The sequence below is a fragment of the Coccinella septempunctata genome, chromosome 2 (genome assembly GCF_907165205.1).
Source record: "Coccinella septempunctata chromosome 2, icCocSept1.1, whole genome shotgun sequence".
Classification (NCBI taxonomy): Eukaryota; Metazoa; Arthropoda; class Insecta; order Coleoptera; family Coccinellidae; genus Coccinella; species Coccinella septempunctata.
This window is the reverse complement of record NC_058190.1, coordinates 40,288,722-40,302,493: the sequence shown is the minus strand read 5'-3', so window position 1 is coordinate 40,302,493 and position 13,772 is coordinate 40,288,722. Positions and strand designations below refer to the sequence as shown.

Genomic DNA, 13,772 nt, shown 5'->3' with positions numbered 1-13,772 from the left:
CCACCTACGATTTGTTCATAATCTTAACCCCTCAGAAAAAATTATTTCACATGATTCCAGGGTCGTCTTCGATCTGTTAGAAGCCCTGGTCTGATGGGCCTATAAGGATGACCGCGACAGACCACCTATTTTGCTATAGTAGAGAGGAAATATTCCCTGAAACTTTTCAGGGTTTTCACTCCCAATCTAGAGAGGAAATAGCTGAGGAAAAATTACTAGAGTTACATTCATTTCTTGACAAAATAAATACATACAGGGTGAGCCTTTGACTCGTACAAATTTAGTAACAATAGATTCTTGAGGTTAAAAGAAATAATTTTTTCCTTAACCATTTCTTCTGAATCGGCTCGGTTTAAAAGATACAGGCTGTTGAGAATTCATAAAAAATGTTATTTTTGGTTCTATCTGACAAACGGTTTTATCGAATGAAATTAATTTCGGAATATAATTTTTCATTTATTTGATGAATCTTTTTCGAACACATTTCATCACTTACGTCTTCCAGTTTTCTCAATATGAACATTACGTAGCATAAAAATACCAAACATTCAAAGAACCTAACCCTTGAAACTAAGTTGGACGATATATATCTAATGAATATTTGGACGTTTTGTAAAATAAAAGTATTTTCTATTTTCTTGTATAATGCGCCGTTTTAGAGTAATTCGATGTTCAAAAATTGAAAAGTATCTGTGAAATTTGGAAAATTGGGTGTTTTGTCTGAATACAACTCTGTTTGAAAGATCCACAGATGTGTAGTATCACAGATTAACCTAGTTATTCTGAAGGTAATTTTGTTTTTCCTGGGACGGCACAGCTCATTATGAAAACTTATGTATTTTCATCAGGGCCGTATCGGAAAAAATGGTATTGAAAAAAAGTGTCTCTTTTGACCTCAAGAATCTACTGTTGAAATATTTGTACGAGTCAAAAACTCAACCTGTATAGGGTCATTTTAAGGGTAGCTCCAGCTCGGCTAAAATGAACACCGATTGGTCTGATGGACTTGGCTGGTATAATTTTGAAAAGTTCTGAACGACTAGATTTAAAGGAAAACCAAAGTTTTTCCGTGATTCATTTTTTTAATGAAAAAGTGATTTTCAATATGGCGTTTTTGATAGTTAAGTAGAGAGTACAAAAAAGAAGAATATTGATGTTCGAAAATACGTTCCAACTACAGGGTGAGTCCTTTACTTGTACATTTTCTGGTATAATGCACAGTTTTCCAGTAATTTGTTCAAAAATTAAAAAGTATCTGTGAAATTTGAAAAACTAGGATACTTTGGCTGAATAAATTTTTGTTTAAAAGATCCACAGATGTAAAATATCACAGATTTAGCTATTTATTTTGAAGGAAATTTAGTTTTTTCAAGGGTGACACAGTCTATATGAAAACTTAAAATGGCTATATCTTTTTGTCAGGACCAAATCGCAAAAAATGGTATGGGAAAAAAGTATTTCTTTTGACCCCAAGAATCTACTGTTAAAATACTTGTACGAGTCAAAGACTCACCCTGAATAGAAATGGACAAAAGAATGAGTTAGTTAAGTGAGTAAACACTTAGAATTCTCATATTCAAAAAATTGGTGAAAAAAACAAAGAGGAAACTTCTGATACAGCATCAAAATTTCAGCTCTTCCTCAACTTTCGTGAGCTTATAGCGACCAAAAAACTGAACCGATTGAATATAACTATTCCAAACCGGATTCGCCTTCAACAACATGTATGTCGATCATTAAAGATCAGAAAAAACAAGGCAATGTGAAATCATTACATATTCGTACTTAGTGTGGTAGCATATGAGCCGGTTTTGAGGTCGGAGCGACTTCATGAATAGAACGTGGATGCTCAGTTAACCATCATATTATGCTCATATAGACTCAAGATAGAATATCACAACTAAAACACGCTAGTTTCCAAAGCTAATCCCACAATCGATATCGGTTCGGAATATTTCTGAGATTATGGAAATTATGAACCCTCCCAGTTGTTCATTTCTCCGTGCACAATCGATATCACTTGGAGGACAAAAGCCAAGGACGTGTCATTGAACAGAGTGGAAATCCAGATAAAATATGCTCTCTTCTTCCCACTCGCCCTCTGGCCACTCTCCATCATACCCATTACGTAAACTCCGGTTCGTCTCTGCCAGACCATTTTCCTGGGACATTTCCGCCATTCTGGCAGTCACTTGGGGGGCCCAACATCAATTTAGTGCCATTTCAGGGAAACTTAATTAACTCCGGAGTTTATGGGTATGTAATCGTTATTAGCATACTTATTGGATAGTACAAAGATCGTCTCTCAGTATAATATATTGTATATGAGTCGCTCAGGGAATGATACAGGTGTTTCTTCGGGTTCCTCATCTTTGGGGACCATAGAGAAATAGTCCGACTATCTGACTATCCAAAAATCCGATTTAATATAACTTCTAATCCTATACAAGTCCCCATAATCTCGAATAGCTTTGCACCTCATCAAGTCAAAATCCGGCTCTGCACAGAACTCATGAAACATCACTTGTGTGATGTCCACTCCTGTCAGGATATTTTTTCATGGTCAACTGAATAGGCATAGAAAGAAATCTGCATTCGCGTAAGCAGATCGGGTTATATGACATATTAGGGTTAGATTGAAAAATAAACCTTCAATAAGATAATAAGTATTCTTCATACCCTTGACTAATAAATTCTGAAAATTCTATTGGTTTCTCAAAATCAAATTGAGACAATTTCTGACCTTTCTTGTTTCATTCTTACAAACCGGTATTTCAGAAAACTAATGAGAATTTCAATAACACAATATTATATTATGTACTTGGAAATTTTTTGTTCATATTTTCTTAATGCTGAATCAATTCGAATATATATAGATATAATAGTACTTTTTTCATTTCGAACAATTTTACTAAAAATTGCCCTGATGTAATTTGAAACCGGAATTCTATGTTCGATAGTTTTTCCGCCAGCATATTTGGACAGCCCTTGAAAAAACCATCATTTTGATGGTTCACTTTTGAATTTTGTTCTATGAATAAGTCACAGAATCAGTGACTTGCTCACGGGTTGAATGTAAAATAGGTGGTCAAGAATAAAGAACATATAGAGCGAGTAAAATATGAGGAAAAACCTCAGTAAAATTACTAAGTTGCCTTCCAAGAATAATAGATAATAGATCCCTTCATGTATGGAACTCAAAGATTAGTTTCGAATTATTATACATATTATAAAATCCCTCCATAATGAAAATATGAAAATTCTTTAGCAATCCGACCAATACAGGGATACGTGAAAATAGAGTAAGAGAAAAATAACCCTCAATTAGAAGAGATATGGATCTGAATTTAATAATGGAAGTTTAAAATTGACGTGCATTTTGCAGAAACAAAATCATCCGGCGTGTATGTTCCGTTCTTAAAAGGCCAAGGATATAAAACTTATCCGATTGAAAATCATTTCAGTCTATTTATCCAGCACTCTATAGAATATTGAACTTTATCAAATCTCCCATAACTGCTTACTGTAACTGCCTACAACTGGAATTCCGGTAGCCTTTTTGAAAATCCTTATAACCTACTGAATCAGTATCTCGTCTTATCTGACAAGGCAAAATAATTTTGTGAGTCAGTCATTCGCATTCGGCGATATTGAAAAGTGCACCATCAGTATGATCGTATTTTTCACGGGCTTTCGGATTATGCTATCCGAAAAACTATCGAGCAAAGGCATGGAAAGTTGTTACCGTTTGTCATAAGAAAACTCTTCAGATTCGACTGGTTTTGAAAACTAACTGGTACAGAGACTACTTCTGACCAATTTCCTTTTCATTGCAACTTCCGGTAAAGTTTCTCTTTCACAACATTCAATATAGAATTTTCCCATATTATCTGAATGCCCAATCAATTGTCCATTGAAATACAATAAATATAATGGTAGTTTTAAATTTCTTACAGCAATTTTATCCAAAATACACCGATGTTGTCTATGTTTCCATAAGTTTGATCGATATCGACAAGGATATTGATCTCTCAGTGTTCAAAATTTGTAGTTCAGGTATCACCAATTTTGCCCACCCTGTGCATATTCCCCTAAAACAAACATGTCGATATATACTTAATTCGGTTTTACCCAATTCCCTTTTATCGATTCACCTTCAGGATTTCTGGTTCGTTGAATCGGTCCTCAATTTTCCACACACCTACCCTACATACAGTACAAGCTCGTTACAGTTTGGAGCACTCGAATTCTAGGGTAAACATGTACATATCAACATTTCAGCGCAATGAGGGAACGGGGAAATTTTCATTCGATAGAAGCCCAGAGCGAAGCAATGCTCTCGTATAGGTACGAGAGGAAATGGAAAAGGATTGACGGTTCAGTGATTCCATAGTGGAAGCAGATGAGATGGGGGAGGGAACTTTTGTGATTCTGCACCCAAATTAGTAAGATATCTGACTCAAAAGCAAGAATTAAAAGTATCGGATTTAAGACAAAGACAGGATTGTTTTATGATTTATGATCTTCTCTCGAGGATCTCGGCAACACAAGTATAATACAGGGGGGTTATAAATTATTGCAACATCGCAGTTGGCTTCGAATCCAATCTGGGCTGATCCAAACAAAAGTTTTTCGAACTACATAAATCTAATGCGATGTTGCAATCGTTTACAAAGACAATGTATTTTGTACAAATCTCCCGACTTCTAGTCAGCACTATTCCTATTTTTTTTTTATCTATTTCTAAGTGATATGGTAAGAATGGGAATATATCTCAGATTAATAGTTGGGGAGCACACTATATGGAAATTGAGGATTTACTCGAGCGTGTCAGATTAATATGAGGACAGATACCTTGGACCCTGCACCATAAATTGGACCTGTATATAGGGAAATTGTCTAGGACAGCCTGTCAACAAAAAATATCATTGTACATACTCGAACGTGTCAGGTTGAGTTATGTATAGTTAATTACAAGTTGAAAAGTATAAATTCTCTTGATTTAAGTATGAAGAAAATGTGTTGGGTGCCAACAAAGTTGCAAAAAAGTGTAGTGTATATTCTCGAGCGAGGTGCATTTTTCTCTTATTTTGAAGCTAATGATTCAAGAATAACGGAAAACATATAAGTCGAAACGAAAAAAATAGACCATAAAGGCCACAAAAATAAGTTTTTTTGAATTGTATCTCCTTTACTGGGCTTTAAATCGTTTTCGTATCCATTATAAAAGTTGTAGAGCATAAAATTTTTCACAAATTTCCTCCGAAACGTTTTTTCCTACGTTCAAACGTGTTTTTAAGATATATGGTAATGAATTAGAGGCGCTTAGCCATGCTGAAGCGAAAATTCACATGACGGAAAATAGTACATGACCCTCTAGCTCGAAAACGGTCAAAAGTTGTATAAGTTGTAAATTGTCGTCAGGTCCGAATTGTCAGTCTCTTGAAAAGTAGCTTCCTTCGGGTCCGAATGACATATCTTCTGAAAATCTGAACCGTTAGAGAAAAAAATTGTTTTTACCATTTTCAACTCTTCCGTACAGCAAGCCCCACCAAGTAAACTGTCAGATTAACATGAATTTATTATCAGAGACATGTAGCGCATATACAGTCTCTTAATCTAACACGCTTGACGCCTGACAATTTTCTTATACAGGGTTGGGACATAGGCTAAGGGCAGATTGTTTGGACCAAAATATGGCGATAGGACCAAATATACCTCAATAAAATATTGCTGTGGAAAAAGATAGAGGGCGTTAAAGTTGAATTTTTTATAATGGGACAGAATGATATTTTCTTCGAAGTTCGAAAGTCTTTTATTGAAAGAATTAGAAAAGGCATAGAGGTCGGAGGAGGCCACGTAGAACATTTAATTTAAGTTTATTCTTTTTATGTTACATTGTTTTTATTATGCTTTATCGTCGAAATATATAAATAAAATAAATAAATCGTTACTTCACATCCCCTTCCGATGCTCTGAACTGTTCAATTGTGTGTTTCTTAAAAACGGATGAAAAAATATACAGTGAAATTATTAGCAAAAAACGAAAAAAAAAATCAACTTTAACGCCCTTTATCTTTTTCCACAGCAATATTTTATTGAGGTATATTTGGTCCTAACGCCATATTTTGGTCCAAACAATCTGCCCTTAGCCTATGTTCCAATAGTTATCAATCACTCTGTACATCTTTGAAAAGCCGCAAACGCTTTCCCCACCGCTGAAAGTGCATACATCATATACAGGGTCAGTTTTTGACTCGTACAAATATTTTAACAGTAAATTATTGAGGTCAAAAGAAACACTTTTTCCCTCTACCATTTTTTCCGAATCGGCTCGGTTTAAAAGATACAGGCTGCTGAAAATCCATAAAAAATGTTATCTCACAAACGGTTTTATCGAATGAAATGAATTTCGGAATATAGTTTTTCATTTATTTGATTAATCTTTTTTGAACACAAGATATCACCCACGCACCCACCCATAAATATACCAAAAATTCAAAGAACCCAACTCTTGAAACTAAGTTGAACGCTATCCAATGAATATTTGAACCTTTTGTAAAATAAAAGTGTTCTCCATATTTTCTCGTATAATGCGCCGTTTTTGAGTAATTTGATGTTCAAAAATTAAAAATATCTGGGAAATTCGGAAAATTGGGTACTTTGGCTGAATGCAATTTCTTTTAAAAGATCCACAGATGCGTAGTGTCACAGTTTTAGCTGTTATTGGGGTAATATCCCAAGGGTGGCACAGTTCTTTATGGAAACTTACAATGGCTATATCTTTTTATCAGGGCCGAATCGGAAAAAATTGTATATGAAAAAAGTATTTCTATTAACCTCAAGAATCTACTGCTAAAATGTTTGTATGAGTCAAAGACTCACCCTGTATATAGAACAATTTTTCCTTTCTACCATCTAATCTTCAAAATCCTCTAGGTCTCCACGACGCTCGAGGAAATCCCAATATAGCATCGTGGGCTCCCCAACATATAAGGAAATAATGAACCTCCTGTAAAGGATTTTTTCTTGAGAAATCCACACGCATCCCCCATCCTAATCTGTTGAAATTTCAGGTTAGGGGTTCAACAATTTCCTTCCAAACTCGATTTAAAAGACTCAACAGCGTCAACAAAAAGCGAACAGGGAATAAACCAACCAGTCTGCACCGCCTTGGCGAAACAGGTCTCTCCGACGTTGATGCAGGAAATCGACATCTCCGACTCCGACCACCTCCGCAAAAAAAATCACATCACAAGAACACCCTCGCCACTTCCGCAGCTACCTCAGACGATGTCGCGCACACTACCGCACATCGCCGATTAGTTTAAAAAAAAAATAAATCGGCAAACTGTCACGTTTTCCGATACAGAAACACGCGCTCGGGAGTTGGTCACAAGGAGAATGAGCAATAATATCCGGGTAAAGGTGTCGTTTACATCGGGCGATTTCAATATAATATAGCCTCTGTCTAATGTCTTCACTCAACTTTCGGCACTCCTACGCGGTATGTCGACTAGACGCGTTTGGCGAGCGTGAAGAAACTAGGCTAGCTTATTCCAAAATATACCCTCTACTAACCTATCAAACAAGCATGATATAATAATTCAGATGAGTGTGTGTACACACACAAACCGAATCGTCAAGATACAAGTTCGGTACTGTTTGTGGAATGAACGGGGATATTCTGTTGTTGGAGTGCTTGCTTAATTTATTACTGCATGGCTTTCCTCACCTTGGGACAATGTTTTATTCATTTCGTTTCGAGCCCACGTTTGCCGTACGCAAAAAAATCGATCCTCAGGTGGGTGAAGGTCGAAATGAATGAAATTACGATCGCCGGATGGGGCAATATGCCGGCCGATATTTGACGAAGATCCATAATTAAACTAGAAACTGAGTTACGTGGCAAGTTATTTAACCACTATAAGTGTTTCGGTATCACGATAGCATATAACGGTGAAGGTAAGGGTTAAGAATATTTCATGTGATTTTGGAGCTGTATTAGGAATTCAAATGTAGATTGCAGAGACATGGTGATGACAGTTCGAACTAAATTCTTAGTAGGGTCATTGTCATTTTTGAAGGGGATTTGCCGAAACTGGATTCAAGTGTGTTAATAATTATCAATTTTAGATCAATAAATGTTTCGAAGTGTAAGTAGGTATTATGTATAACTATGAAAAATTTCGACTATTTTCTGAATCAGCTGGTGAAACAGAGTGATATTTTTCAAATCCGAACCTATTCACTCTGTACACGATCATAATTGAAGGACATTCATTAGATGACAGCCAAAACTATGATGTCTTGCTTTCTCCATTATTTACAATGACTAAAATTGGAACGTCCAAGTTGAACAGGAACTTAAAAATGATTTTCCAAATAGAGTTTGTGTGAAAGTTATATGTATATCAGCTTACTAGGTGGAAAAAGTCCTTTCTGGGGAAACGGATTTGTTGTTTGTGCAAATCCTTTCATTTTGAGATTATACAGGCTGAATCTTTGACGAATACTTCAACAGTAGATTCTTAAGGTCAAAAGAAATACTTTTGTCCCATGCCATTTTTTCCGATTCGGCCCTGATAAAAAGATATAGCCATTTTAAGATTTCATTATGAGCTTTGCATCCCTGGAGAAATAAAATTTCCTTCAGAACAATAAGCTAAATCTATGACACTACACATCTGTGTACCCAATTTGTATTGTCGATAATAGTCACTTTTCTATCATATTCTATTCAACTTCCATATCACCACTGAGGGATAAATAATATTCACTGAACGACAGTTTTTCACAATAACATGGATCTTATCAACATTGTCAACACAGAAGTCCTGTCTAAGCCAGCTGAAATGTTGGGAAACGTCAGGCGGGTGTTTATTCTGTGATCGTGGGTTTACACTTGCATTTGGTAAACGTCAAAAATCTCAATTTTCTCAAGCTTTTTCTGATCTGTCTCCAATTATATAGGGAGAGTCTTTGACTCGTACAAATATGCAAACAGTAGATTCTTGAGGACAAAAGAAACCCTTTTTTTGCTATACCATTTTTTTCTATTCGACCCTGATAAAAAGATATAGTCATATCAAGTTTTCATAATGAGATGATTACCTTCAGAATAACTAGCTAAATCTGTGACACTACACATCTGTGGATCTTTTAAACAGAGTTATATTCAGTTGAAGTATCAAATTTTTCAAATTTCACACATACTTTTTAATTTTTGAAAATCAAATAACTCTGAAACGGCGCATTATAAGAAAAAATATGAAGAATACCTTTATTTTACAAAATGTTCAAATATTCATTGGATAGCGTCCAACTTAGTTTCAAGAGTTGGGTTCTTTGAATTTTTGTTATTTTTATGGTATGTAATGGTCATAATGAGAAAACTGGAAGACGTGGGTGATATCTTGTGTTCGAAAAAGAATGATCTAATAAATGAAAAACTATATTTCGAAATTCAATTCGATGAAACTGTTTCCGAGTTATAACTAAAAATAGCTTTTTTTATGGTTTTTCACGGCCTGTATCTTTTAAACCGAGCTGATTCGGAAAAAAATGGTGTAGGAAAAAATTGTTTCTTCTGACCTCGAGAATCTGTTAAAATATCGATTCTTGATACCAGGGGGAGAACTTCTAAGAATAAATTCAAAACCGTATCGCTTCAACCTTCAGTGTTATAACCCTTGCCCCTACATTTTGAATAGGTAAAATGGGGTAAGTAATACTTACCTCATTCGAGAGGTCTTTCTATTCTGAGTTAAGCATATTAAATGTTTTTTTATTCAATCCATTCGTTTTTGAGATATTCAAATTTAAATTTTGTATAGAATCGGCCAAATCGTTCAACATGCTGTGTGAATCAATCAAATTTTCACTAATTTATTCCATGGTTTGGGAAAAAATCGTTCGATCAGAAAATTTCTGAACTGCTTTATTTTCAAGTTCACCGTTGAGCGAAACCCTAGCGAAAAATTTTTTCACCAGGAGCAATGAATGAAAATCATGACTGGAAAAAAAAATATTGAAAAACCAAACGCGGCGGTTCTGCTAGCCACAGACGAACTTTTCAGAACTCTCGTTAGAGCAAATAAATTGGAACATCTGGGGAAAACTTGAACTTCGAACGTACGGACGCGGCGGGTCGTATTAAAACGGACTATTTTGGATTATCGAAAATCTCATCGGGCTTCCGAGTCACGGGTGAAAGTGTACGAAAGACGAAAGCGACCTCGAACGACACGCCCGTTATCGATATAAATTCGGGTCATAATAAATAGCTGAAAACGTCGTCGATCGGAATGGGAAATTAACAGGTTGTTCGGGGAAAAATTATGTTGATGTTTCTCGTCGTTGGGAACGGAATTTCTCCGGTTAGGGATGCAAACATCGTGAAATAAAACTATAAGAGGTAGGTAAACTGCATTCAGAAGCAGATGTGGATGAAAATTTTCGAAAGACTTGACCCCCTATCAACATCTCCAACTGAACGCTAAATAAAAGAAATGGCATATTACCTAAATTATACAGGGTGGTCCAGATCGTAACCAAGAATACACCACGTATTCTACATCAAAAATAAGCCCTAGTTTGTCATATAAACATATGTCGAGAAATGTTTCCTCTCCGAGATACGGGGTGTTAAAATTATGGAAAAAAAAAGTTTTTTATTAATAACTTTCACACTGCTTGTAATATTTTTATGAAATTTGAGACATAGATTTTGAGCGTCAAGGAGCACTTTTTGCATAATATCATATTTTTTTAATTCTACCAGTGGCGTTCGTACTGCAGCGAGACTGAGTATTTTCAGATAAAAAAATGATACGCCACTGGTTTTTCCGACAATAAAAATTACCATCTAAATCCTTATTTAATTTGGAGCAAATTCGGTCTCTTGACTTTTTGCTGTACGAGGCACCGTTTCCGGTTAAAAAAATAAAACACATTCTCATGCATGAAGAAATCGCCCAAATTTGATATGGTAGGTACATAATAATAATAAGACTATTTTTGCTATATCAAATTTTGGCGATTTCTTCATGCTTGAGAATGTGTTTTATTTTTTTAACCGGAAACGGTGCCTCTTCCAGCAAAAAGTCAAGAGACTGAATTTGCTCCAAATTAAATAAGAATTTAAATAGTAATTTTTATTGTCAGAAAAACCAGTGGCGTATCATTTTTTATCTGAAAATATTCAGACTAGCTGCCGTCCGTACACCACTGGTAGAAGAAAAGAAATGATATTATGCAAAAAGTGCTCTTTGACGTTCAAAACCTATGTCTCAAATTTCATAAAAACATTTCAAACAGTGTGAAAGTTATTAATAAAAAACATTTTTTTTCTATAATTTTAACACCCCGTTACTCGGAGAGGAAACATTTCTCGACATATGTTTATATGACAAACTAGGGCTTATTTTTGATGTAGAATACGTGGTTAAAATTTCTTGGTTACGATCTGGACCACCTTGTATTATCTGAAATTATACGGCATTAAGATCTCAAATTCGTAGAAAAGGACCAGATTTGTCATTTGAATTTGAACTAAACCTAATAACTGAGCGATCCATAATAGGTGAAAGAAAAACCCCTATTCCAGATAAAATATTCAGGTGATTTCAATTACTCAACATGTTTCGAGCTGAATACTGCTCATCTTCAGTAGACAACGAGGTAGACAATCACGCAAGTGAAGCTGAAATATGAAGAAAAAAGTAAGAAAGCTCATAGACAAAAATACAAAGTATAAAAACAATCAACAAATCAAACCAATGCAACCTAACAAGTAAAATTACACAACGGAATGATACAATGGAATAAAATGGACAAAAGTCACAACGAACGGAAATTGGTTAAAGAATGAAATTGAATGAAAATTACCAATACAAAAATGGTAAAAAGTTCAATAACTAAAAAGATTTGTGGATTTTGTAGCACACAAGATATAACATACAAAAGCGAGTTTTCTCTGATGTTTCAAATTTCCATCATCAATAAAAAAATAGAATGCTTGTTCAAAGTTCAATAACATGTTTTCCTTCAGAAATATAGAAACTTAACAAAAAACTTGCTTACATGTTTCAATTCGCAATTATTATTTATAATTAACAACGAAATTTTGTCACTCAACTTTAGCAGAAATGTGTAATGGCTCATTAAGAAATCGAGCAATGACACTTGAAAAATTCGCCACGTAATCAATAAACGTTTCTGGAATTTCACATCTGTATTCATACTGTTTCATTTTCAAGTACATCGGAGGATTAAGTTTCAAGAAGAAATTGCCAAAAAGCTGCATTTTATTATAGATATGGACGCCCCATTTCTTGGGGAAAAATAATAAGGATTCGTATTCAGCGACCTCGAGAACATATAAGATAACATTCGAATTAGATACTAGGATTTTCCTAGTCACTATACAAGGTAAGTCTTTGACTAGTACAAATATTTTAATAGTTGGTTCTTGAGGTCAAAGAAACACTCTTTTCTTCACCAGCTCGGTTTAAAAGATACAGGCAGTTGAAAAATCATGAAAAAATATTATTTTTAGTTCTATCTCACAAACGGTTTTATCGAATGAAATGATTGTCGGAATATAAAAAAATATTTATTTTATTGACATTTAACGAACACAAGATATCACCCACGCCTTCCAGTTTTCTTATTATGACCATTACGTACCATAAAAATACCAAAAATTAAAAAAAAACAACTCTTGAAACTAGGTTGGACGCTATCTAATAAATAATTGGACGTTTTGTAAAATAAAAGTATTCTTCATATTTTCTAGTATAATGCGCCGTTTTCAAGTAATTTGATGTTCAAAAATTAAAAATTATCTGTGAAATTTGAAAAATTGGTTACTTTGGCTGAATACAACTCTGTTTGAAAGAACTACAGATGTGTAGTGTCACAGATTGAGCTAGGTATTCTGAAGGTAATTTTGTTTTTCCAGGGACGGCAGAGCTCATTATGAAAACTTAAAATGGCTATATATTTTTATAGCAACTCTGTTCTCGAGATCCACAGATGTGTATATTTAGCTTATTATACTGAAAGAAATTTTGTTCTACCGGAGGTGGCGTAGCTCATTATGAAAACTTAAAATGACTATATCTTTTCATCTAGGCAATATTCTTCCAAACAATCGGGACAGAGAAGACCTTTTTTTCCATGTGACACACTGTAGATATATTTGGTTAATATCGTAAACATAAACCTAAAACAAGGTGCCCTAATTATTATAAAGTCCCTCGGTCGGAAGGAAAGCCGGTTTCCCCCCGAAGAAACGACACCGAGTAAACAAAGTTTCCACGAAAATCGAACTTCGAAGTTCGGACCATAATTTAACCATTCTCGTCGTAAACGAATATCCTTCCGTTGTGAGAAAGAAGTGTTCTGAACTCGAGTTGAAGGAAGTTCTGGATTGATTGAGATTTCCGTCCTGTTTTAGGCGGCTTCATTTACAAAGTGGGCCCTTGAAAATAAGTGAGAAACCGGCGGAAATAAACAAGTGGGATAAACTCGATAAAATGTAGACAGATTTTCACGCCTCATTGGGGATTTTTTTTATATCGATTCAGAGCAGTAAAGATCGAAAATTTCAGAGAGATTTTCGTACACGAATATACAGGGTGAGGTAAAATTACCAATTACCATTAAGATCGATTATTTCAAAATATACAGGGGTTATCAATAAATTTCCTATTTAAAAATTGAAGTGGCAGTTGAAAATCTGTAATACATAATTGTTATAAATTGAA

General features: G+C 34.8%; 1 protein-coding gene across 12 annotated transcripts in view; it reads right to left on the bottom strand.

Moving 5' to 3' along the window:
• LOC123308718 (phosphatidylinositol 4-phosphate 5-kinase type-1 alpha) overlaps positions 1–13,772 on the bottom strand; it is a 60,742-nt gene that overhangs the window by 29,065 nt on the left and 17,905 nt on the right. The window contains exon 1 of one of the 12 annotated variants that reach the window (XM_044891506.1): positions 7,160–7,451. The exons of the other annotated variants lie outside the window; for them this stretch is intronic. Within the exon in view, the coding sequence (XP_044747441.1) occupies positions 7,160–7,217 (58 nt within the window). The 5' untranslated portion in view covers positions 7,218–7,451. Of the gene's footprint in view, positions 1–7,159; positions 7,452–13,772 lie in introns of those variants that run through there. 12 annotated transcript variants of the gene reach the window in all.